Genomic DNA, 25754 nt, shown 5'->3' with positions numbered 1-25754 from the left:
ACATTGTCTCTTAGTAATGAAGACATCAGGTCTGAGTGGTTGTGTCTGTCCACATTGTCTCTTAGTAATGAAGACAACAGGTCTGAGTGGTTGTGTCTGTCCACATTGTCTCTTAGTAATGAAGACAACAGGTCTGAGTGGTTGTGTCTGTCCACATTGTCTCTTAGTAATGAAGACAACAGGTCTGAGTGGTTGTGTCTGTCCACATTGTCACTTAGTAATGAAGACAACAGTTCTGAGTGGTTGTGTCTGTCCACATTGTCACTTAGTAATGAAGACAACAGTTCTGAGTGGTTGTGTCTGTCCACATTGTCACTTAGTAATGAAGACAACAGGTCTGAGTGGTTGTGTCTGTCCACATTGTCACTTAGTAATGAAGACAACAGGTCTGAGTGGTTGTGTCTGTCCACATTGTCTCTTAGTAATGAAGACAACAGTTCTGAGAGGTTGTCTGTCCACATTGTCTCTTAGTAATGAAGACAACAGGTCTGAGTGGTTGTGTCTGTCCACATTGTCTCTTAGTAATGAAGACAACAGGTCTGAGTGGTTGTGTCTGTCCACATTGTCTCTTAGTAATGAAGACAACAGGTCTGACAGAGGGAGATTAATCATCTCTAAACACACACATGGCATGTGGACACACACTCCTTTACATTGTGTGTGGCTGTGTCTCTCCCTCTCTGTTAAATTCCACTTTAATCACGGCCCAGACAGACACATGGCATGAGGACACACTTCACTCCAACTCTCCCCTTCTCTCTCTCTCTGTTAAATTCCACTTTGTCGGATGTTTACAGGTTTGCCCCTGTGAAGATCACCTCTAATCAGTGAACTCATCACTTGAGGCAGACCTCCACTCAGGGCCGAGCCAGAGAAGCACAGCAGAGACCAGAGATACAAGAGAAACCTCAGGCGACCAGCTCCCTCAGACCCAAGATCCCAGACCCCAGCCACTCAGAGGGACAGCCAGGGCATTATAGCCCAGTCTTCCAGCCAATCAGAGGGAGAGCCAGGGCATTGAAGCCCAGTCTTCCATTCACTCAGAGGGACAGCCAGGGCATTATAGCCCAGTCTTCCAGCCAATCAGAGGGAGAGCCAGGGCATTGAAGCCCAGTCCTCCAGCCAATCAGACAAGGGTCTGTGTCCCATATGGCACCCTGCTCCCTACAGAGCCTTCAGAGAGTACTCACACCCAGTTACTTCAGAAACTATTCACACCCAGTTACTTCAGAGTACTCACACCTAGTTACTTCAGAGAGTATTCACACCCAGTTACTTCAGAGAGTATTCACACCCAGTTACTTCAGAGAGTACTCACACCTAGTTACTTCAGAGAGTACTCACACCCAGTTACTTCAGAGAGTACTCACACCCAGTTACTTCAGAGAGTACTCACACCCAGTTACTTCAGAGAGTACTCACACCCAGTTACTTCAGAGCGTATTCACACCCAGTTACTTCAGAGAGTATTCACACCCAGTTACTTCAGAGAGTACTCACACCTAGTTACTTCAAAGTGTATTCACACCCAGTTACTTCAGAGTACTCACACCCAGTTACTTCAGAGAGTACTCACACCCAGTTACTTCAAAGTGTATTCACACCCAGTTACTTCAGAGTACTCACACCCAGTTACTTCAGAGAGTACTCACACCCAGTTACTTCAGAGAGTATTCACACCCAGTTACTTCAGAGAGTACTCACACCCAGTTACTTCAGAAACTATTCACACCCAGTTACTTCAGAGAGTATTCACACCCAGTTACTTCAGAGTACTCACACCCAGTTACTTCAGAGTGTACTCACACCCAGTTACTTCAGAGCGTATTCACACCCAGTTACTTCAGAGAGTATTCACACCCAGTTACTTCAGAGAGTACGCACACCTAGTTACTTCAGAGAGTACTCACACCCAGTTACTTCAGAGAGTACTCACACCCAGTTACTTCAGAGAGTACTCACACCCAGTTACTTCAGAGAGTACTCACACCTAGTTACTTCAAAGTGTATTCACACCCAGTTACTTCAGAGTACTCACACCCAGTTACTTCAGAGAGTACTCACACCCAGTTACTTCAAAGTGTATTCACACCCAGTTACTTCAGAGTACTCACACCCAGTTACTTCAGAGAGTACTCACACCCAGTTACTTCAGAGAGTATTCACACCCAGTTACTTCAAAGTGTATTCACACCCAGTTACTTCAGAGTACTCACACCCAGTTACTTCAGAGAGTACTCACACCCAGTTACTTCAGAGAGTACTCACACCCAGTTACTTCAGAGAGTACTCACACCCAGTTACTTCAGAGAGTACTCACACCCAGTTACTTCAGAGAGTACTCACACCTAGTTACTTCAGAGCGTATTCACACCCAGTTACTTCAGAGAGTATTCACACCCAGTTACTTCAGAGAGTACTCACACCTAGTTACTTCAAAGTGTATTCACACCCAGTTACTTCAGAGTACTCACACCCAGTTACTTCAGAGAGTACTCACACCCAGTTACTTCAGAGAGTATTCACACCCAGTTACTTCAGAAAGTATTCACACCCCTGGACTTTTTACACATTGTTGTGTTACAGCCTGCATTTAAAATGTATTACATTGAGATGTTGTGTCACTGGTCTCCCCCCAAACCCCATAATGACATCACAATACCCCATAATGACATCGTAATACCACATAATGACATCACAATACCCCATAATGACATCACAACCCATAATGACATCACAATACCCCATAATGACATCACAATACCCCATAATGACATCACAATACCCCATAATGACATCACAATACCCCATAATGACATCACAATACCCCTTAATGCCAAAGTGGAATTGTGTTTTTAGACATTTTTACATTCAACACCTTTGTTGTATCAAGCCTAAATCAGTTCAGGAGTAAACATTTGCTTAACAAGTCACATTATGTACAGTGCAGTAAGTAAGTGTTTAACATGATTTTTACATGACTATTCCATCTCTGTGAGGTCCCTCCTGTTTGCAATAAGGCACTAAATTAAAACCGTAACAAACGTGGCAAATTAACTTTATGTCCTTAAATACAAAGTGTTATATTTAGAGCACATCCAACAACACATTACTCAGTGCCACTCTCCATATTTTTCAAGCACGGTGGTGGCTGCATCATGTTATGGGTATGCTTGTCATCGGCAAGGACAAATTAGTTTATATTGTTATAAAAATAAATTAGACAGAACTAAGCACATGCAAAATCCTAGAGGAAAACCTAGTTCAGTCTGCTTTCCACCAGAAACTGGGAGATGAATTCATCTTTCAGCAGGACAATAACCTGGTTCAGTCTGCTTTCCACCAGAGACTGAGAGATGAATTCATCTTTCAGCAGGACAATAACCTGGTTCAGTCTGCTTTCCACCAGAAACTGGGAGATGAATTCATCTTTCAGCAGGACAATAACCTGGTTCAGTCTGCTTTCCACCAGAAACTGGGAGATGAATTCATCTTTCAGCAGGACAATAACCTGGTTCAGTCTGCTTTCCACCAGAAACTGGGAGATGAATTCACCTTTCAGCAGGACAATAACCTGGTTCAGTCTGCTTTCCACCAGACAATAACCTGGACTGCTTTCCAGAGACAATCTTTCAGCAGGACAATAACCTGGTTCAGTCTGCTTTCCACCAGAGACTGGGAGATGAATTCATCTTTCAGCAGGACAATAACCTGGTTCAGTCTGCTTTCCAGAAACTGGGAGATGAATTCTAACCTGCTTTCCACCAGACACTGGGAGATGAATTCATCTTTCAGCAGGACAATAACCTGGTTCAGTCTGCTTTCCACCAGAAACTGGGAGATGAATTCACCTTTCAGCAGGACAATAACCTGGTTCAGTCTGCTTTCCACCAGAGACTGAGAGATTAATTCATCTTTCAGCAGGACAATAACCTGGTTCAGTCTGCTTTCCACCAGAGACTGGGAGATGAATTCACCTTTCAGCAGGACAATAACCTGGTTCAGTCTGCTTTCCACCAGAGACAGAGATGAATTCATCTTTCAGCAGGACAATAACCTGGTTCAGTCTGCTTTCCACCAGAAACTGGGAGATGAATTCATCTTTCAGCAGGACAATAACCTGGTTCAGTCTGCTTTCCACCAGACACTGGGAGATGAATTCATCTTTCAGCAGGACAATAACCTGGTTCAGTCTGCTTTCCACCAGAGACTGAGAGATGAAATCATCTTTCAGCAGGACAATAACCTGGTTCAGTCTGCTTTCCACCAGAGACTGAGAGATTAATTCATCTTTCAGCAGGACAATAACCTGGTTCAGTCTGCTTTCCACCAGAAACTGGGAGATGAATTCATCTTTCAGCAGGACAATAACCTGGTTCAGTCTGCTTTCCACCAGAAACTGGGAGATGAATTCATCTTTCAGCAGGACAATAACCTGGTTCAGTCTGCTTTCCACCAGAGACTGAGAGATGAATTCATCTTTCAGCAGGACAATAACCTGGTTCAGTCTGCTTTCCATCAGACACTGGGAGATGAATTCACCTTTCAGCAGGACAATAACCTGGTTCAGTCTGCTTTCCATCAGACACTGGGAGATGAATTCATCTTTCAGCAGGACAATAACCTGGTTCAGTCTGCTTTCCATCAGACACTGGGAGATGAATTCATCTTTCAGCAGGACAATAACCTGGTTCAGTCTGCTTTCCACCAGAGACTGAGAGATGAATTCACCTTTCAGCAGGACAATAACCTGGTTCAGTCTGCTTTCCACCAGAAACTGAGAGATGAATTCATCTTTCAGCAGGACAATAACCTGGTTCAGTCTGCTTTCCACCAGAGACTGGGAGATGAATTCACCTTTCAGCAGGACAATAACCTGGTTCAGTCTGCTTTCCACCAGAAACTGGGAGATGAATTCACCTTTCAGCAGGACAATAACCTGGTTCAGTCTGCTTTCCACCAGACACTGAGATGAATTCACCCTTCAGCAGGACAATAACCTGGTTCAGTCTGCTTTCCACCAGACACTGGGAGATGAATTCATCTTTCAGCAGGACAATAACCTGGTTCAGTCTGCTTTCCACCAGAAACTGGGAGATGAATTCATCTTTCAGCAGGACAATAACCTGGTTCAGTCTGCTTTCCACCAGACACTGGGAGATGAATTCACCTTTCAGCAGGACAATAACCTGGTTCAGTCTGCTTTCCACCAGACACTGGGAGATGAATTCATCTTTCAGCAGGACAATAACCTGGTTCAGTCTGCTTTCCACCAGAAACTGGGAGATGAATTCATCTTTCAGCAGGACAATAACCTGGTTCAGTCTGCTTTCCACCAGACACTGGGAGATGAATTCACCTCTCAGCAGGACAATAACCTAAAACCTAGATGACATTGAATGTTCCTGAGTTGATTAGTTTTTGACTTTTGACTTAAATCACCTTGAAAATCTATGGCAAGACCTGAAAATGGCTGTCTAGCAATGATCAACAACCATCACACGCGTATAACATAACATAAAATAACAGAACAAGTAATAATACTCAATGAGAAACAACCATTAAGGGCTAGGGAGTGGGGAGTGGGGCTAGGGAGTAATACTCAATGAGAAACAACCATTAAGGGCTAGGGAGTGGGGAGTGGGGCTAGGGAGTAATACTCAATGAGAAACAACCATTAAGGGCTAGGGAGTGGGGAGTGGGGCTAGGGAGTAATACTACATTGAGAAACAACCATTAAGGGCTAGGGAGTGGGGAGTGGGGCTAGGGAGTAATACTCAATGAGAAACAACCATTAAGCCACAGGTGCTAGTTAAGGTTAGAGGTCAGGGTACATACCTCTCTTGCAGGAGGTCCCTCTGTAACCCGGGGAACAGACACAGGTACCGTCCTCAGGTGAGCAGGATCCTCTATTCTGACAGGAGCAGGTGACGGAGCAGTTTGGACCCCACAACCCATGAGGACACACACTGTCACACCGGATACCTGTAGACACACACACACACACACACAACCACACACACACACACACACACACACACACACACACACACACACACACACACACACACACACACACACACACACACACACACACACAATCAGAACCCCTGAGGACACACACTGTCACACCGGATACCTGTAGATACACACACACACACACACACACACACACACACACACACACACACACACACACACACACACACACACACACACACAGAACCCCTGAGGACGCACACTGACACAGTGGATACCTGTAGGGCTGGGGAGTAGGGAGTGGGGAGTAGGGAGTGGGGAGTAGGGAGTGGGGAGTGGGGAGTGGGGAGTAGGGAGTGGGGCTAGGGAGTGGGGAGTGGGGAGTGGGGCTGGGGAGTAGGGAGTGGGGCTAGGGAGTGGGGAGTGGGGAGTGGGGCTGGGGAGTGGGGAGTGGGGAGTGGGGGGGAGTGGGGCTAGGGAGTGGGGAGTGGGGCTAGGGAGTGGGGAGTGGGGCTAGAGAGTGGGGAGTGGGGCGTGGGGCTAGGGCTAGGGAGTGGGGAGTAGGGAGTAGGGCTGGGGAGTAGGGAGTGGGGAGTGGGGCTGGGGAGTGGGGAGTGGGGAGTGGGGCTAGGGAGTGGGGAGTGGGGCTAGAGAGTGGGGAGTGGGGCTAGAGAGTGGGGAGTGGGGCTAGAGAGTGGGGAGTGGGGAGTAGGGCTAGGGCTAGGGAGTGGGGAGTAGGGCTAGGGATAGGGAGTGGGGAGTAGGGCTAGGGATAGGGAGTGGGGAGTAGGGCTAGGGAGTAGGGAGTAGGGCTAGGGAGTAGGGAGTAGGGCTAGGGAGTAGGGAGTAGGGCTAGGGAGTAGAGAGTAGGGCTAGGGAGTAGGGAGTAGTGCTAGGGAGTAGGGAGTAGGGCTAGGGAGTAGGGAGTAGGGCTAGGGAGTAGGGAGTAGGGCTAGGGAGTAGGGAGTAGTGCTAGGGAGTAGGGAGTAGGGCTAGGGAGTAGGGAGTAGGGCTAGGGAGTAGGGAGTAGGGCTAGGGAGTAGGGAGTAGGGCTAGGGAGTAGGGCTAGGGAGTAGGGAGTAGTGCTAGGGAGTAGGGAGTAGGGCTAGGGAGTAGGGAGTAGGGCTAGGGAGTAGGGAGTAGTGCTAGGGAGTAGGGAGTAGGGCTAGGGAGTAGGGAGTAGGGCTAGGGAGTAGGGAGTAGGGCTAGGGAGTAGGGAGTAGGGCTAGGGAGTAGGGAGTAGGGCTAGGGAGTAGGGAGTAGGGCTAGGGAGTAGGGAGTAGGGCTAGGGAGTAGGGAGTAGGGATCCTAATAAAATACCACAGGAGAAACCAGCAAACAACCATTCAAAATACAGTACCAGTCAACAGTTTGGACACACCTACTCATTCAAGAGTTTTTCTTTATTTTTACTATTTTCTACATTGTAGAATAATAGTGAAGACATCAACACTATGAAATAACATTGTAAAGCTGTAATCAAGGCAAAGCTTTGGTGGGCTACTTTGAAGAATCTCAAATATTAAATATATTTAGATTTGTTTAACCCTTTTTTTTGGTTACTGAATGATTCCATATGTGTTGTTTCATTGTTTTTATGTCTTCACTATTATTCTACAAAAAAATTAATAAAAAAAAACCCTGGACTGAGTAGGTGTGACTGGTAGTGTCCATAGAGACAAGGCACACGTGAAGATGAATACAGGAACCCTTCTATCCCTCTGACCCTCTACTCGGTGTGACTGGTAGTGTCCATAGAGACAAGGCACACGTGAAGATGAATACAGGAACCCTTCTATCCCTCTGACCCTCTACTCGGTGTGACTGGTAGTGTCCATAGAGACAAGGCACACGTGAAGATGAATACAGGAACCCCTCTATCCCTCTGACCCTCTACTCGGTGTGACTGGTAGTGTCCATAGAGACAAGGCACACGTGAAGATGAATACAGGAACCCCTCTATCCCTCTGACCCTCTACTCGGTGTGACTGGTAGTGTCCATAGAGACAAGGCACACGTGAAGATGAATACAGGAACCCCTCTATCCCTCTGACCCTCTACCCTCTGGTGTGACTGGTAAGTGTCCATAGAGACAAGGCACACGTGAAGATGAATACAGGAACCCTTCTATCCCTCTGACCCTCTACTCGGTGTGACTGGTAGTGTCCATAGAGACAAGGCACACGTGAAGATGAATACAGGAACCCCTCTATCCCTCTGACCCTCTACTCGGTGTGAGACGATCCTACAGAGAGCAGCAAAGCAGAAACACTGTATCCAGTGAGGTCCTTGTGTTCTAAAAATAGCCCCCCTCGTTGGAGTTCTCGAGTACCCCCCCCAGAAAAAAAAAAAATCATGAGGGTACTTGAACAGTGGAAAAATATCAAATGCCCATCCCTACAGACACCCACAAATCACCCTTTCAAGCTCCTGCAGCCTCTCCCTCTGTTCCAGAGAGACAGCTCATTTGAGATGTACTTTGACAGAGAAGAGAGCCTCAGAGACACAGAGAGCAGAGCAGCTGGGCTCTGTGGCCATTAAGAAGAATACTTTGAATTAAAGAACAGCTAATCTCCGGGGACGATCCTCACACAGTATATAGTACAGTACCTGGGTCCCTTTGAGGGGGAGGCAGAAGGCCGAGGAGAGGTGGTGGTGGAGGAGAGGTGAGTTAGTCAGAAACAGTCCTTTGTTGGAGAGTCAGAGGGCTAAGGGATGGTGGGCGGAGGGGGGATGGGAAGGAGGTGTGAGGACAGGAGGGTGAGCAGGGGGTGGAAGTTGGTCAGGAACATGCAGACTGATCTTCAAAGTGAGGCTTGATTCAGAGGCTGTTTGAGGTTCTGTTCTTTCTACTAGACCCCGGTAGAATAAAACATGCATCTCAAATTAAACCATATTCCCTTTATAGTGCACTGCATTTGACCAGGGCCCCTAGGGACTATGAATGGAATAGGGTGTCTGACCAGGGCCCCTAGGGACTATGAAGGGAATAGGGTGTCTGACCAGGGCCCCTAGGGACTATGAAGGGAATAGGGTATCTGACCAGGGCCCCTAGGGACTATGAATGGAATAGGGTGTCTGACCAGGGCCCCTAGGGACTATGAAGGGAATAGGGTGTCTGATCAGGGCCCCTAGGGACTATGAATGGAATAGGGTGTCTGACCATGGCCCTGTAGCACAATCAAAAAAGTTCTTAGACATTGTCAAGTCCATGGAGAATAAGAGCACCTCCTTCCAGCTGCCCACTGCTCTGAGACTAGGAAACACTGTCACCACTGATAAATCCACTATAATGGAGAGTTTCAATTAGTATTTTTCTACGGCTGACCATGCTTTCCACCTGGCTACTCCTACCCCGGCCAACAGCCCTGCGCTCCCCACAGCAAATTGCCCAAACCTCCCCCACATCTCCTTCACCCAAATCCAGATAGCCAATGTTCTGAAAGAGCTGCAAAATCTGGACCCCTACAAATCAGCCGGGTTAGACAATCTGGACCCTCTCTTTATAAAATTATCTGCCGAAATTGTTGCCACCCCTGTTACTAGCCTGTTCAACCTCTCTTTCGTATCGTCTGAGATTCCCATAAACTGGAAAGCTGCCGCGGTCATCCCCCTCTTCGAAGGGGGTGACACTCTAGACCCAAACTGCTACAGGCGTATATCTATCCTACCCTGTTTTTCTAAGGTCTTTGAAAGCATCGACCTGGCCAAGGCTTTCCACTCCGTCAATCAAAACAATCTTATTGGCAGACTCAACAGCCTTGGTTTTTCTAATGACTGCCACGCCTGGTCACCAACTACTTCTCAGATAGAGTTCAGTGTGTCAAATCAGAGAGCCTGTTGTTCGGACCTCTGGCGGTCTCTATCGGGGTGCCACAGGGTTCTATTCTCGGGCCGACTCTCTTCTCTGTATACATCAATGATGTCGCTCTTGCTGCTGTTGATTCTCTGATCCACCTCTACTCAGACGACACCATTCTGTATACTTCTGGCCCTTCTTTGGACACTGTGTTAACTAACCTCCAGACGAGCTTCAATGCCATACAACTCTCCTTCCGTGTCCCCTATACTACTTCCGGCGCCGACAGAGATGGCCGCCTCGCTTCGCGTTCCTAGGAAACTATGCAGTTTTTTGTTTTTTTTACGTGTTATTTCTTACATTAGTACCCCAGGTCATCTTAGGTTTCATTACATACAGTCGAGAAGAACTACTGAATATAAGATCAGCGTCAACTCACCATCAGTACGACCAAGAATATGATTTTCGCGACGCGGATCCTGAGTTCTGCCTTTCACCCAGGACAACGGAATGGATCCCATGCGGCGACCCAAAAAAACGACTCCGTAAAAGAGGGAAACGAGGCGGTCTTCTGGTCAGACTCCGGAGACGGGCACATCGTGCACCACTCCCTAGCATTCTTCTCGCCAATGTCCAGTCTCTTGACAACAAGGTTGATGAAATCCGAGCAAGGGTAGCATTCCAGAGGGACATCAGAGACTGTAACGTTCTTTGCTTCACGGAAACATGGCTCACTGGAGAGACGCTATCGGAGGCGGTGCAGCCAGCGGGTTTCTCCACGCATCGCGCCGACAGAAATAAACATATTTCTGGTAAGAAGAGGGGCGGGGGCGTATGCCTTATGGCTAACGAGACGTGGTGTGATCAAAGAAACATACAGGAACTCAAATCCTTCTGTTCAACTGATTTAGAATTCCTCACAATCAAATGTAGACCGCATTATCTACCAAGAGAATTCTCTTCGATTATAATCACAGCCGTATATATTCCCCCACAAGCAGACACATCGATGGCTCTGAACAAACTTTATTTAACTCTTTGCAAACTGGAATCCATTTATCCGGAGGCTGCATTCATTGTAGCTGGGGATTTTAACAAGGCTAATCTGAAAACAAGACTCCCTAAATTGTATCAGCATATCGATTGCGCAACCAGGGCCGGAAAAACCTTGGATCATTGTTACTCTAACTTCCGCGACGCATATAAGGCCCTGCCCCGCCCTCCTTTTGAAAAAGCTGACCACGACTCCATTTTGTTGATCCCTGCCTACAGACAGAAACTAAAACAAGAAGCTCCCACGCTGAGGTCTGTCCAACGCTGGTCCGACCAAGCTGATTCCACACTCCAAGACTGCTTCCATCACGTGGACTGGGATATGTTTCGTATTGCGTCAGATAACAACATTGACGAATACGCTGATTCGGTGTGCGAGTTCATTAGAACGTGCACTGAATATGTCGTTCCCATAGCAACGATTAAAACATTCCCTAACCAGAAACCGTGGATTGATGGCAGCATTCGCGTGGAACTGAAAGCGCGAACCACTGCTTTTAATCAGGGCAAGGTGACTGGTAACATGACCGAATACAAACAGTGCAGCTATTCCCTCCGCAAGGCTATCAAACAAGCTAAGCGTCAGTATAGAGACAAAGTAGAATCTCAATTCAACGGCTCAGACACAAGAGGTATGTGGCAGGGTCTACAGTCAATCACGGACTACAAGAAGAAAACCAGCCCAGTCACGGACCAGGATGTCTTGCTCCCAGGCAGACTAAATATTTTTTTTTGCCCGCTTTGAGGACAATACAGTGCCACTGACACGGCCTGCAACAAAAACATGCGGACTCTCCTTCACTGCAGCCGAGGTGAGTAAGACATTTAAACGTGTTAACCCTCGCAAGGCTGCAGGCCCAGACGGCATCCCCAGCCGTGCCCTCAGAGCATGCGCAGACCAGCTGGCCGGTGTGTTTACGGACATATTCAATCAATCCCTATACCAGTCTGCTGTTCCCACATGCTTCAAGAGGGCCACCATTGTTCCTGTTCCCAAGAAAGCTAAGGTAACTGAGCTAAACGACTACCGCCCCGTAGCACTCACTTCCGTCATCATGAAGTGCTTTGAGAGACTAGTCAAGGACCATATCACCTCCACCGTACCTGACACCCTAGACCCACTCCAATTTGCTTACCGCCCAAATAGGTCCACAGACGATGCAATCTCAACCACACTGCACACTGCCCTAACCCACCTGGACAAGAGGAATACCTATGTGAGAATGCTGTTCATCGACTACAGCTCGGCATTCAACACCATAGTACCCTCCAAGCTCGTCATCAAGCTCGAGACCCTGAGTCTCGACCCCGCCCTGTTCAACTGGGTACTGGACTTCCTGACGGGCCGCCCCCAGGTGGTGAGGGTAGGCAACAACATCTCCACCCCGCTGATCCTCAACACTGGGGCCCCACAAGGGTGCGTTCTGAGCCCTCTCCTGTACTCCCTGTTCACTCACGACTGCGTGGCCACGCACGCCTCCAACTCAATCATCAAGTTTGCGGACGACACAACAGTGGTAGGCTTGATAACCAACAACGACGAGACGGCCTACAGGGAGGAGGTGAGGGCCCTCGGAGTGTGGTGTCAGGAAAATAACCCCACACTCAACGTCAACAAAACTAAGGAGATGATTGTGGACTTCAGGAAACAGCAGAGGGAACACCCCCCTATCCACATCGATGGAACAGTAATGGAGAGGGAAGTAAGTTTTAAGTTCCTCGGCATACACATCACAGACAAACTGAATTGGTCCACTCACACAGACAGCATCGTGAAGAAGGCGCAGCAGCGCCTCTTCAACCTCAGGAGGCTGAAGAAATTCGGCTTGTCACCAAAAGCACTCACAAACTTCTACAGATGCACAATCGAGAGCATCCTGTCGGGCTGTATCACCGCCTGGTACGGCAACTGCTCCGCCCACAACCGTAAGGCTCTCCAGAGGGTAGTGAGGTCTGCACAACGCATCACCGGGGGCAAACTACCTGCCCTCCAGGACACCTACACCACCCGATGTTACAGGAAGGCCATAAAGATCATCAACGACAACAACCACCCGAGCCACTGCCTGTTCACCCCGCTATCATCCAGAAGGCGAGGTCAGTACAGGTGCATCAAAGCTGGGACCGAGAGACTGAAAAACAGCTTCTATCTCAAGGCCATCAGACTGTTAAACAGCCACCACTAACATTGAGTGGCTGCTGCCAACACATTGACACTGACTCAACTCCAGCCACTTTAATAATGGGAATTGATGGGAAATGATGTAAATATATCACTAGCCACTTTAAACAATGCTACCTTATATAATGTTACTTACCCTACATTATTCATCTCATATGCATATGTATATACTGTACTCTATATCATCGACTGCATCCTTATGTAGTACATGTATCACTAGCCACTTTAACTATGCCACTTTGTTTACATACTCATCTCATATGTATATACTGTACTCGATACCATCTACTGTATCTTGCCTATGCCGCTCTGTACCATCACTCATTCATATTTTAGATGCACTATTGTAAGTGGCTGTTCCACTGGATGTCATAAGGTGTATGCACCAATTTGTAAGTCGCTCTGGATAAGAGCGTCTGCTAAATGACTTAAATGTAAATGTAAATATATCTTTATGTACATAGTCTTTATCCCCTTACACTGTGTATAAGACAGTAGTTTTGGAATTGTTAGCTAGATTACTTGTTGGTTATTACTGCATTGTCGGAACTAGAAGCACAAGCATTTCGCTACACTCACATTAACATCTGCTAACCATGTGTATGTGACAAATAAAATTTGATTTGATTTGATTTAACTGCTCTTAATTGCAAGTAAAACGAAATGCATGCTCTTCAACCGATCATTGCCCAGGTGTCTGGTTAGACTGTAAACTCTCCGTCCAGACTCACATTAAACATCTCCAATCATTAAATTAAATAAAGAATTGGCTTCATATTTCACAACAAAGCATTCTTCACTCATGCTGCCAAACTTACCCTTGTAAAACTGACTGTCCTACCGATCCTTGAGTTCGACAATGTCATTTACAAAATAGCCTCCAACACTTTACTCAGTAAATTGGATGTAATCTATTACAGTGCCATCCGTTTTGTCACCAAAGCCCCATATACTACCCACCACTGCGGCCTGTACGCTCTCGCTGACTGGCCCTCGCTTCATACTCGTCGCAAAACCCACTGGCTCCATGTCATCTACAAGACCCTGCTAGGTAAAGCCCCGCCTTATCTCAACTCACTGGTCACCATAGCAGCACCCACCCGTAGCACGCGCTCCAGCAGGTATATCTCTCTAGTCACCCCCAAAGCCAATTCTTCCTTTGGCCGCCTCTCCATCCAGTTCTCTGCTGCCAATGACTGGAACGAACTGCAAAAAAATCACTAAAGCTGGAGACTCTTACCTCCCTCACTAGCTTTAAGCACCAGCTGTCAGAGCAGCTCACAGATCTCTGCACCTGTACATAGCTCATCTGTAAATAGCCCATCCAATCTATCTCATGCGCATAATGTATTTATTTAGTGTAGCTTCTTTGCACCCCAGTATCTCCACTTGCACATTCATCTTCTGCACATCTACCATTCCAGTTTTTAATTGTTATATTGTAATTATTTTACCACCATGGCCTATTTATTGCCTTACCTCCCTTATCTCACCTCATTTGCTCACACTGTATATAGACTTTTCTACTGTATTATTGACTGTATGTTTGTTTTGCTCCATGTTTAACTCTGTGTTGTTGTATGTGTCGCACTGCTTTGCTTTATCTTGGCCAGTTGTAAATGAGAACTTGTTCTCAACTAGACTGCCTGGTTGAATAAAGGTGAAAAAAAAATAGGGACTATGAATGGAATAGGGTGTCTGACCAGGGCCCCTCGGGACTATGAATGGAATAGGGTGTCTGACCAGGGCCCCTAGGGACTATGAATGGAATAGGGTGTCTGACCAGGGCCCATAGGGACTATGAATGGAATAGGGTGTCAGACCAGGGCCCATAGGGACTATGAATGGAATAGGGTGTCTGACCAGGGCCCCTAGGGACTATGAATGGAATAGGGTGCCTTTCTGTCAGCCAATAAATACAGAGAGAACCTCTTTGAGCCAGATCACAGACACAGACCCTTCGACAGGCTGGCAAGGGAGGAGAGGAGGGGGAGAGGAGAGGAGAGGAGGGGGAGAGGAGAGGGAGAGGAAAGAGAGAGGAGGGGGAGAGGAGAGGGAGAGGCGAGGGAGAGGAGGGGGAGAGGAGAGGGAGATGAGAGGGATGAGAGGGAGAGGTGGGGGAGAGGAGAGGGAGAGTGTCAAGTCTCTTCAGAGGAGGGCTAGAGGTCCCACCGCCCAATTAGAGCTGAGCAACATACACACACACACACACACAGACACATGCAAATTCATCTACAAATGAATGATTTATTTTCCTATTCCAGCTGTGCTATTTTATCACAAGGTTACGCCCTTCCAATGGCGGGGTTATAATGTGAAAACTCCACCAGAGTAGACTGGTGTAGACTGGTGTAGACTGGTGTAGCAGCTGTAGACTGGTGTAGACTGGTGTAGACTGGTGTAGACTGGTGTAGCAGCTGTAGACTGGTGTAGACTGGTGTAGACTGGTGTAGACTGGTGTAGCAGCTGTAGCCTGTGGTGTAGACTGGTGTAGACTGGTGTAGACTGGTGTAGCAGCTGTAGACTGGTGTAGACTGGTGTAGACTGGTGTAGACTGGTGTAGACTGGTGTAGCAGCTGTAGACTGGTGTAGACTGGTGTAGACTGGTGTAGACTGGTGTAGACTGGTGTAGCAGCTGTAGCCTGGTGTAGACTGGTGTAGACTGGTGTAGACTGGTGTAGACTGGTGTAGCTGCTGTAGACTGGTGTAGACTGGTGTAGACTGGTGTAGCCTGGTGTAGACTGGTGTAGCTGCTGTAGACTGGTGTAGACTGGTGTAGACTGGTGTAGCAGCTGTAGCCTGGTGTAGACTGGTGTAGACTGGTGTAGCCTGGTGTAGACTGGTGTAGACTGGTGTAGACTGGTGTAGACTGGTGTAGCAGCTGTAGCCTGGTGTAGACTGGTGTAGCCTGGTGTAGACTGGTGTAGACTGGTGTAGCAGCTGTAGCCTGGTGTAGACTGGTGTAGACTGGTGTAGACTGGTGTAGACTGGTGTAGACTGGTGTAGCTGCTGTAGACTGGTGTAGACTGGTGTAGACTGGTGTAGCTGGTGTAGACTGGTGTAGACTGGTGTAGACTGGTGTAGCAGCTGTAGCCTGGTGTAGACTGGTGTAGACTGGTGTAGACTGGTGTAGCCTGGTGTAGACTGGTGTAGACTGGTGTAGCCTGGTGTAGCCTGGTGTAGACTGGTGTAGCAGCTGTAGCCTGGTGTAGACTGGTGTAGCCTGGTGTAGACTGGTGTAGACTGGTGTAGCAGCTGTAGCCTGGTGTAGACTGGTGTAGACTGGTGTAGCCTGGTGCAGGCTGGTGTAGACTGGTGTAGACTGGTGTAGACTGGTGTAGCTGCTGTAGACTGGTGTAGACTGGTGTAGCCTGGTGTAGACTGGTGTAGACTGGTGTAGCTGCTGTAGACTGGTGTAGACTGGTGTAGACTGGTGTAGCAGCTGTAGCCTGGTGTAGACTGGTGTAGACTGGTGTAGACTGGTGTAGCCTGGTGTAGCAGCTGTAGCCTGGTGTAGACTGGTGTAGCCTGGTGTAGACTGGTGTAGACTGGTGTAGCAGCTGTAGCCTGGTGTAGACTGGTGTAGACTGGTGTAGCCTGGTGTAGCCTGGTGTAGACTGGTGTAGCAGCTGTAGCCTGGTGTAGACTGGTGTAGACTGGTGTAGCCTGGTGTAGCCTGGTGTAGACTGGTGTAGCTGCTGTAGACTGGTGTAGCAGCTGTAGCCTGGTGTAGACTGGTGTAGACTGGTGTAGCAGCTGTAGACTGGTGTAGACTGGTGTAGACTGGTGTAGACTGGTGTAGACTGGTGTAGCAGCTGTAGCCTGGTTTAGACTGGTGTAGACTGGTGTAGACTGGTGTAGACTGGTGTAGCCTGGTGTAGACTGGTGTAGCCTGGTGTAGACTGGTGTAGACTGGTGTAGCCTGGACTGTGTAGACTGGTGTAGACTGGTGTAGCAGCTGTAGCCTGGTGTAGACTGGGGTAGACTGGTGTAGACTGGTGTAGCCTGGTGTAGACTGGTGTAGACTGGTGTAGACTGGTGTAGACTGGTGTAGCAGCTGTAGCCTGGTGTAGACTGGTGTAGCCTGGTGTAGACTGGTGTAGACTGGTGTAGCAGCTGTAGCCTGGTGTAGCCTGGTGTAGCCTGGTGTAGACTGGTGTAGACTGGTGTAGACTGGTGTAGACTGTTGTAGCAGCTGTAGCCTGGTGTAGCCTGGTGTAGACTGGTGTAGACTGGTGTAGCCTGGTGTAGACTGGTGTAGACTGGTGTAGCCTGGTGTAGACTGGTGTAGCAGCTGTAGCCTGGTGTAGACTGGTGTAGCCTGGTGTAGACTGGTGTAGACTGGTGTAGCAGCTGTAGCCTGGTGTAGACTGGTGTAGACTGGTGTAGCCTGGTGTAGACTGGTGTAGACTGGTGTAGACTGGTGTAGCTGCTGTAGACTGGTGTAGACTGGTGTAGACTGGTGTAGACTGGTGTAGCCTGGTGTAGACTGGTGTAGACTGGTGTAGCTGCTGTAGACTGGTAGACTGGTGTAGACTGGTGTAGCAGCTGTAGACTGGTGTAGACTGGTGTAGACTGGTGTAGACTGGTGTAGCCTGGTGTAGACTGGTGTAGACTGGTGTAGACTGGTGTAGCCTGGTGTAGACTGGTGTAGCAGCTGTAGCCTGGTGTAGACTGGTGTAGCCTGGTGTAGACTGGTGTAGACTGGTGTAGCCTGGTGTAGCCTGGTGTAGACTGGTGTAGCAGCTGTAGCCTGGTGTAGACTGGTGTAGACTGGTGTAGCCTGGTGTAGCCTGGTGTAGACTGGTGTAGCTGCTGTAGACTGGTGTAGCAGCTGTAGCCTGGTGTAGACTGGTGTAGACTGGTGTAGCAGCTGTAGCCTGGTGTAGACTGGTGTAGACTGGTGTAGCCTGGTGTAGACTGGTGTAGACTGGTGTAGCCTGGTGTAGACTGGTGTAGACTGGTGTAGCAGCTGTAGCCTGGTGTAGACTGGTGTAGACTGGTGTAGCCTGGTGTAGACTGGTGTAGACTGGTGTAGCAGCTGTAGCCTGGTGTAGCTGCTGTAGACTGGTGTAGCAGCTGTAGCCTGGTGTAGACTGGTGTAGACTGGTGTGTAGCCTGGTGTAGACTGGTGTAGACTGGTGTAGCCTGGTGTAGACTGGTGTAGACTGGTGTAGCCTGGTGTAGACTGGTGTAGCCTGGTGTAGACTGGTGTAGACTGGTGTAGCCTGGTGTAGCCTGGTGTAGCCTGGTGTGGTGTAGCTGGACTGGTGTAGCCTGGTGTAGACTGGTGTAGACTGGTGTAGCAGCTGTAGCCTGGTGTAGACTGGTGTAGCCTGGTGTAGACTGGTGTAGACTGGTGTAGCCTGGTGTAGCCTGGTGTAGCTGCTGTAGCCTGGTGTAGACTGGTGTAGCCTGGTGTAGACTGGTGTAGACTGGTGTAGCAGCTGTAGCCTGGTGTAGACTGGTGTAGACTGGTGTAGCCTGGTGTAGCCTGGTGTAGACTGGTGTAGACTGGTGTAGACTGGTGTAGCTGCTGTAGACTGGTGTAGACTGGTGTAGACTGGTGTAGCTGTAGACTGGTGTAGACTGGTGTAGACTGGTGTAGACTGGTGTAGCCTGGTGTAGACTGGTGTAGCCTGGTGTAGCTGGTGTAGCCTGGTGTAGACTGGTGTAGCCTGGTGTAGACTGGTGTAGCCTGGTGTAGACTGGTGTAGACTGGTGTAGCAGCTGTAGCCTGGTGTAGACTGGTGTAGACTGGTGTAGCCTGGTGTAGCCTGGTGTAGACTGGTGTAGCCTGCTGTAGCCTGGTGTAGACTGGTGTAGACTGGTGTAGCCTGGTGTAGCCTGGTGTAGACTGGTGTAGCTGCCTGGTGTAGCAGCTGTAGCCTGTAGACTGGTGTAGCAGCTGTAGCCTGGTGTAGACTGGTGTAGACTGGTGTAGACTGGTGTGCCTGGTGTAGACTGGTGTAGACTGGTGTAGCCTGGTGTAGACTGGTGTAGACTGGTGTAGCCTGGCCTGGTAGACTGGTGTAGACTGGTGTAGCCTGGTGTAGCTGGTGTAGACTGGTGTAGCAGCTGGCCTGGTGTAGCTGCTGTAGACTGGTGTGTGGCCTGGTGTAGACTGGTGTAGCCTGGTGTAGACTGGTGTAGCCTGGTGTAGCCTGGTGTAGACTGTAGACTGGTGTAGACTGGTGTAGACTGGTGTAGACTGGTGTAGCCTGGTGTAGACTGGTGTAGACTGGTGTAGACTGGTGTAACAGCTGTAGCTGGTGTAGACTGGTGTAGACTGGTGTAGACTGGCCTGGTGTAGACTGGTGTAGACTGGTGTAGCCTGGTGTAGACTGGTGTAGCCTGGTGTAGACTGGTGTAGCAGCTGTAGCCTGGTGTAGACTGGTGTAGACTGGTGTAGCTGGTGTAGACTGGTGTAGACTGGTGTAGACTGGTGTAGACTGGTGTAGACTGGTGTAGACTGGTGTAGACTGGTGTAGCTGCTGTAGACTGGTGTAGACTGGTGTAGACTGGTGTAGCTGGTGTAGACTGGTGTAGACTGGTGTAGCTGCTGTAGACTGGTGTAGACTGGTGTAGCCTGGTGTAGCTGGTGTAGACTGGTGTAGACTGGTGTAGACTGGTGTAGCCTGGTGTAGACTGGTGTAGACTGGTGTAGCTGGTGTAGCCTGGTGTAGACTGGTGTAGACTGGTGTAGCCTGGTGTAGACTGGTGTAGACTGGTGTAGCTGGTGTAGACTGGTGTAGACTGGTGTAGCCTGCTGTAGCCTGGTGTGTAGCTGCTGTAGCCTGGTGTAGACTGGTGTAGCTGGTGTAGACTGGTGTAGCCTGGTGTAGACTGGTGTAGACTGGTGTAGCCTGGTGTAGACTGGTGTAGACTGGTGTAGCAGCTGTAGACTGGTGTAGACTGGTGTAGCAGCTGTAGCCTGGTGTAGACTGGTGTAGACTGGTGTAGCCTGGTGTAGCTGGTGTAGACTGGTGTAGACTGGTGTAGACTGGTGTAGACTGGTGTAGACTGCTGTAGCCTGGTGTAGGACTGGTGTAGCCTGGTGTAGCTGGTGTAGACTGGTGTAGCCTGGTGTAGCCTGGTGTAGACTGGTGTAGCCTGGTGTAGCCTGAGACTGGTGTAGCCTGGTGTAGCCTGGTGTAGACTGGTGTAGCCTGGTGTAGCCTGGTGTAGCCTGGTGTAGACTGGTGTAGCCTGGTGTAGCCTGCTGTAGACTGCTGTAGCCTGGTGTAGCCTGGTGTAGACTGGTGTAGACTGGTGTTGCAGCTGTAGCCTGGTGTAGACTGGTGTAGCCTGGTGTAGACTGGTGTAGACTGGTGTAGACTGGTGTAGCTGCTGTAGACTGGTGTAGACTGGTGTAGCTGCTGTAGACTGGTGTAGCCTGGTGTAGACTGGTGTAGACTGGTGTAGACTGGTGTAGCTGCTGTAGACTGGTGTAGCCTGGTGTAGACTGGTGTAGACTGGTGTAGCTGCTGTAGACTGGTGTAGCCTGGTGTAGACTGCTGTAGACTTGTGTAGCCTGGTGTAGACTGGTGTAGCTGGTGTAGACTGGTGTTGCCTGGTGTAGCTGGTGTAGACTGGTGTAGCTGGTGTAGACTGGTGTAGCTGGTGTAGTCTGGTGTAGACTGGTGTAGCTGGTGTAGACTGGTGTAGACTGGTGTAGGCTGCTGTAGCTGCTGTAGCCGCTGTAGACTGGTGTAGACTGGTGTAGCTGCTGTAGCTGCTGTAGCTGCTGTAGACTGGTGTAGACTGGTGTAGCTGCTGTAGACTGGTGTAGACTGGTGTAGACTGGTGTAGCCTGGTGTAGACTGGTGTAGCTGGTGTAGACTGGTGTAGACTGGTGTAGCTGGTGTAGACTGGTGTAAGCTGGTGTAGACTGGTGTAGACTGGTGTAGCCTGGTGTAGCCTGGTGTAGCCTGGTATAGACTGGTGTAGCCTGGTGTAGCCTGGTGTAGACTGGTGTAGACTGGTGTAGACTGGTGTAGCTGCTGTAGACTGGTGTAGACTGGTGTAGCTGCTGTAGCCTGGTGTAGCTGCTGTAGCCTGGTGTAGCCTGGTGTAGACTGGTGTAGACTGGTGTAGACTGGTGTAGCTGGTGTAGACTGGTGTAGACTGGTGTAAGCTGGTGTAGACTGGTGTAGACTGGTGTAGATGCTATAGACTGGTCTAGACTGGTGTAGCTGGTGTAGACTGGTGTAAGCTGGTGTAGACTGGTGTAGCCTGGTGTGGACTGGTTGAGCCTGGTGTAGACTGGTGTAGACTGGTGTAGCCTGGTGTAGACTGGTGTAGCCTGGTGTAGCCTGGTGTAGACTGGTGTAGCCTGGTGTTGCCTGGTGTTGCCTGGTGTAGACTGGTGTAGACTGGTGTAGCCTGGTTTAACCTGGTGTAGCCTGGTGTAGCCTGGTGTAGCTGCTGTAGACTGGTGTAGCCTGGTGTAGCCTGGTGTAACCTGGTGTAGACTGGTGTAGCTGCTGTAACCTGGTGTAGCCTGGTGTAGCCTGGTGTAGCCTGGTGTAGACTGGTGTAGCCTGGTGTAGACTGGTGTAGACTGGTGTAGCTGCTGTAACCTGGTGTAGCCTGGTGTAGCCTGGTGTAGCCTGGTGTAGCCTGGTGTAGACTGGTGTAGCCTGGTGTAGCTGCTGTATCCTGGTGTAGACTGGTGTAGTCAGTTGTACCTGCTGTAGCCTGGTGTACACTGGTGTAGACTGGTGTAGCCTGGTTTAGCCAGTTGTAGACTGGTGTAGACTGGTGTAACCTGCTGTAGCCAGTTGTAGCTGATGTAGCCTGGTGTAGACTGGTGTAGCTGCTGTAGACTGGTGTAGACTGGTGTAGCTGCTGTAGACTGGTGTAGACTGGTGTAGCTGGTGTAGACTGGTGTAAGCTGGTGTAGCTGGTGTAGCCTGGTGTAGCCTGGTGTAGACTGGTGTAGACTGGTGTAGACTGGTGTAGACTGGTGTAGCTGCTGTAGACTGGTGTAGACTGGTGTAGCTCGTGTAGACTGGTGTAAGCTGGTGTAGACTGGTGTAGCCTGGTGTGGACTGGTTGAGACTGGTGTAGCCTGGTGTAGCCTGGTGTAGCCTGGTGTAGACTGGTGTAGCCTGGTGTAGCTGGTGTAGCCTGGTGTAGCCTGGTGTAGCCTGGTGTAGACTGGTGTAGACTGGTGTAGCCTGGTGTAGACTGGTGTAGCCTGGTGTAGCCTGGTGTAGACTGGTGTAGCTGCTGTAACCTGGTGTAGCCTGGTGTAGCCTGGTGTAGCCTAGTGTAGCCTGGTGTAGCCTGGTGTAGCCTGGTGTAGACTGGTGTAGACTGGTGTAGCCTGGTGTAGACTGGTGTAGCCTGGTGTAGCCTGGTGTAGCCTGGTGTAGCTGCTGTAGCCTGGTGTAGACTGGTGTAGCCAGTTGTAGCTGCTGTAGCCTGGTGTAGACTGGTGTAGACTGGTGTAGCCTGGTGTAGCCAGTTATAGACTGGTGTAACCTGGTGTAGACTGTTGTAACCTACTGTAGCCAGTTTTAGCTGCTTTAGCCTGGTGTAACCTGCTGTAGCCTGGTGTAGACTGGTGTATCCTGGTGTAACCTGGTGTAGACTGGTGTAGCCTGGTGGAGACTGGTGTAGCCTGGTGTAGCCTGGTGTAGACTGGTGTAGACTGGTGTAGACTGGTGTAGCAGCTGTAGCCTGGTATAGACTGGTGTAGCTGCTGTAGCCTGGTGTAGCCTGGTATAGCTGGTGTAGCCTGGTGTAGCCTGGTGTAGACTGGTGTAGCTGCTGTAGCCTGGTGTTGCAGCTGTAGACTGGTGTTGCTGCTGTAGACTGGTGTGGCTGCTGTAGACTGGTATAGCTGGTGTAGCCTGGTGTAGCCTGGTGTAGCCTGGTATAGCTGGTGTAGCCTGGTGTAGCCTGGTGTAGACTGGTGTAGCTGCTGTAGCCTGGTGTTGCAGCTGTAGCCTGGTGTAGACTGGTGTAGCCAGTTGTAGCTGCTGTAGCCTGGTGTAGACTGGTGTAGACTGGTGTAGCCTGGTGTAGCCAGTTATAGACTGGTGTAACCTGGTGTAGACTGTTGTAACCTACTGTAGCCAGTTTTAGCTGCTTTAGCCTGGTGTAACCTGCTGTAGCCTGGTGTAGACTGGTGTATCCTGGTGTAACCTGGTGTAGACTGGTGTAGCCTGGTGGAGACTGGTGTAGCCTGGTGTAGCCTGGTGTAGACTGGTGTAGACTGGTGTAGACTGGTGTAGCCTGGTGTAGCCTGGTGTAGCAGCTGTAGCCTGGTATAGACTGGTGTAGCTGCTGTAGCCTGGTGTAGCCTGGTATAGCTGGTGTAGCCTGGTGTAGCCTGGTGTAGACTGGTGTAGCTGCTGTAGCCTGGTGTTGCAGCTGTAGACTGGTGTTGCTGCTGTAGACTGGTGTTGCTGCTGTAGACTGGTATAGCTGGTGTAGCCTGGTGTAGCCTGGTGTAGCCTGGTATAGATGGTGTAGCCTGGTGTAGCCTGGTGTAGCTGCTGTAGCCTGGTGTTGCAGCTGTAGACTGGTGTTGCTGCTGTAGACTGGTGTTGCTGCTGTAGACTGGTATAGCTGGTGTAGCCTGGTGTAGCCTGGTGTAGCCTGGTATAGATGGTGTAGCCTGGTGTAGCCTGGTGTAGCTGCTGTAGCCTGGTGTAGCCTGGTGTAGCTGCTCTAGATGACATCTTGATACATGCTCCTGACTCAGTGTGAAGTCACTGTGTTAGAGGAGGAAGGGCTAATAGCAGGCGACTACCTCAGTTACAAGACGCCATTGCGTGTGTGTGGTCTCCAGGGGCTTATTCTGACATGTTGTTTATCATCCCCCTGTCAGAATGATGTCTCTCATTAAGTCAACATTATGTCTCTCTGCAGGTAGGGATTCTTTCTCCCTCCCTCTTTCCCACTCTTTTCACTTCACTCTGTCTCTGTGTCTCTTCTCTGTCCCTCTTCTCTGTCTCAATCGTGATCTCTCCCTTTCTCGCTCTCTCTTGCTCTGTCCACAGATACCCTCTCTGTCACTCTCCAGGTTAATCCCACCCTCTCTGTCACTCTCCAGGTTAATACCACCCTCTCTGTCACTCTCCAGGTTACTACCACCCTCTCTGTCACTCTCCAGGTTAATACCACCCTCTCTGTCACTCTCCAGGTTACTACCACCCTCTCTGTCACTCTCCAGGTTAATCCCACCCTCTCTGTCACTCTCCAGGTTAATACCACCCTCTCTGTCACTCTCCAGGTTAATCCCACCCTCTCTGTCACTCTCCAGGTTAATACCACCCTCTCTGTCACTCTCCAGGTTAACACCACCCTCTCTGTCACTCTCCAGGTTAATACCACCCTCTCTGTCACTCTCCAGGTTAACACCACCCTCTCTGTCACTCTACAGGTTAATACCACCCTCTCTGTCACTCTACAGGTTAATACCACCCTCTCTGTCACTCTCCAGGTTAATCCCACCCTCTCTGTCACTCTCCAGGTTAATACCACCCTCTCTGTCACTCTCCAGGTTAATCCCACCCTCTCTGTCACTCTCCAGGTTAATACCACCCTCTCTGTCACTCTCCAGGTTAATACCACCCTCTCTGTCACTCTCCAGGTTAATACCACCCTCTCTGTCACTCTCCAGGTTAATACCACCCTCTCTGTCACTCTCCAGGTTAATACCGCCCTCTCTGTCAATCTCCAGGTTAATACCACCCTCTCTGTCACTCTCCAGGTTAATACCACCCTCTATGTCACTCTCCAGGTTAATACCACCCTCTCTGTCACTCTACAGGTTAATACCACCCTCTCTGTCACTCTCCAGGTTAATCCCACCCTCTCTGTCACTCTCCAGGTTAATACAACCCTCTCTGTCACTCTCCAGGTTAATACCACCCTCTCTGTCACTCTCCAGGTTAATACCACCCTCTCTGTCACTCTCCAGGTTAATACCACCCTCTCTGTCACTCTCCAGGTTAACACCACCCTCTCTGTCACTCTCCAGGTTAATACCACCCTCTCTGTCACTCTCCAGGTTAATACCACCCTCTCTGTCACTCTACAGGTTAATACCACCCTCTCTGTCACTCTACAGGTTAATACCACCCTCTTTGTCACTCTCCAGGTTAATACCACCCTCTCTGTCACTCTCCAGGTTAATACCACCCTCTCTGTCACTCTCCAGGTTACTACCACCCTCTCTGTCACTCTCCAGGTTAATACCACCCTCTCTGTCACTCTCCAGGTTAATACCACCCTCTCTGTCACTCTCCAGGTTAATACCACCCTCTCTGTCACTCTCCAGGTTAATACCACCCTCTCTGTCACTCTCCAGGTTAACACCACCCTCTCTGTCACTCTCCAGGTTAATACCACCCTCTCTGTCACTCTCCAGGTTAACACCACCCTCTCTGTCACTCTCCAGGTTAATACCACCCTCTCTGTCACTCTCCAGGTTAATACCACCCTCTCTGTCACTCTACAGGTTAATACCACCCTCTTTGTCACTCTCCAGGTTAATACCACCCTCTCTGTCACTCTCCAGGTTACTACCACCCTCTCTGTCACTCTCCAGGTTAATACCACCCTCTCTGTCACTCTCCAGGTTAATACCACCCTCTCTGTCACTCTCCAGGTTAATACCACACTCTCTGTCACTCTCCAGGTTAATACCACCCTCTCTGTCACTCTCCAGGTTAATACCACCCTCTCTGTCACTCTCCAGGTTAATACCACCCTCTCTGTCAC

The 25754-nt window shown here is 49.6% G+C and overlaps 1 protein-coding gene across 1 annotated transcript in view; it reads right to left on the bottom strand.

The window, feature by feature from the left end:
- megf11 (multiple EGF-like-domains 11) overlaps nucleotides 1-25754 on the bottom strand; it is a 400084-nt gene that overhangs the window by 65730 nt on the left and 308600 nt on the right. Inside the window, exon 14 of the mRNA XM_052481104.1 lies at nucleotides 5839-5985. Coding sequence (XP_052337064.1) covers nucleotides 5839-5985 — 147 coding nt within the window. The remainder of the gene's footprint in view (nucleotides 1-5838; nucleotides 5986-25754) is intronic.

Source organism: Oncorhynchus keta, chromosome 26 (assembly GCF_023373465.1).
Source record: "Oncorhynchus keta strain PuntledgeMale-10-30-2019 chromosome 26, Oket_V2, whole genome shotgun sequence".
NCBI lineage: Eukaryota > Metazoa > Chordata > Actinopteri > Salmoniformes > Salmonidae > Oncorhynchus > Oncorhynchus keta.
The sequence above is the reverse complement of the archived record's forward strand: the minus strand, read 5'-3'. Positions and strand labels throughout refer to the sequence as shown.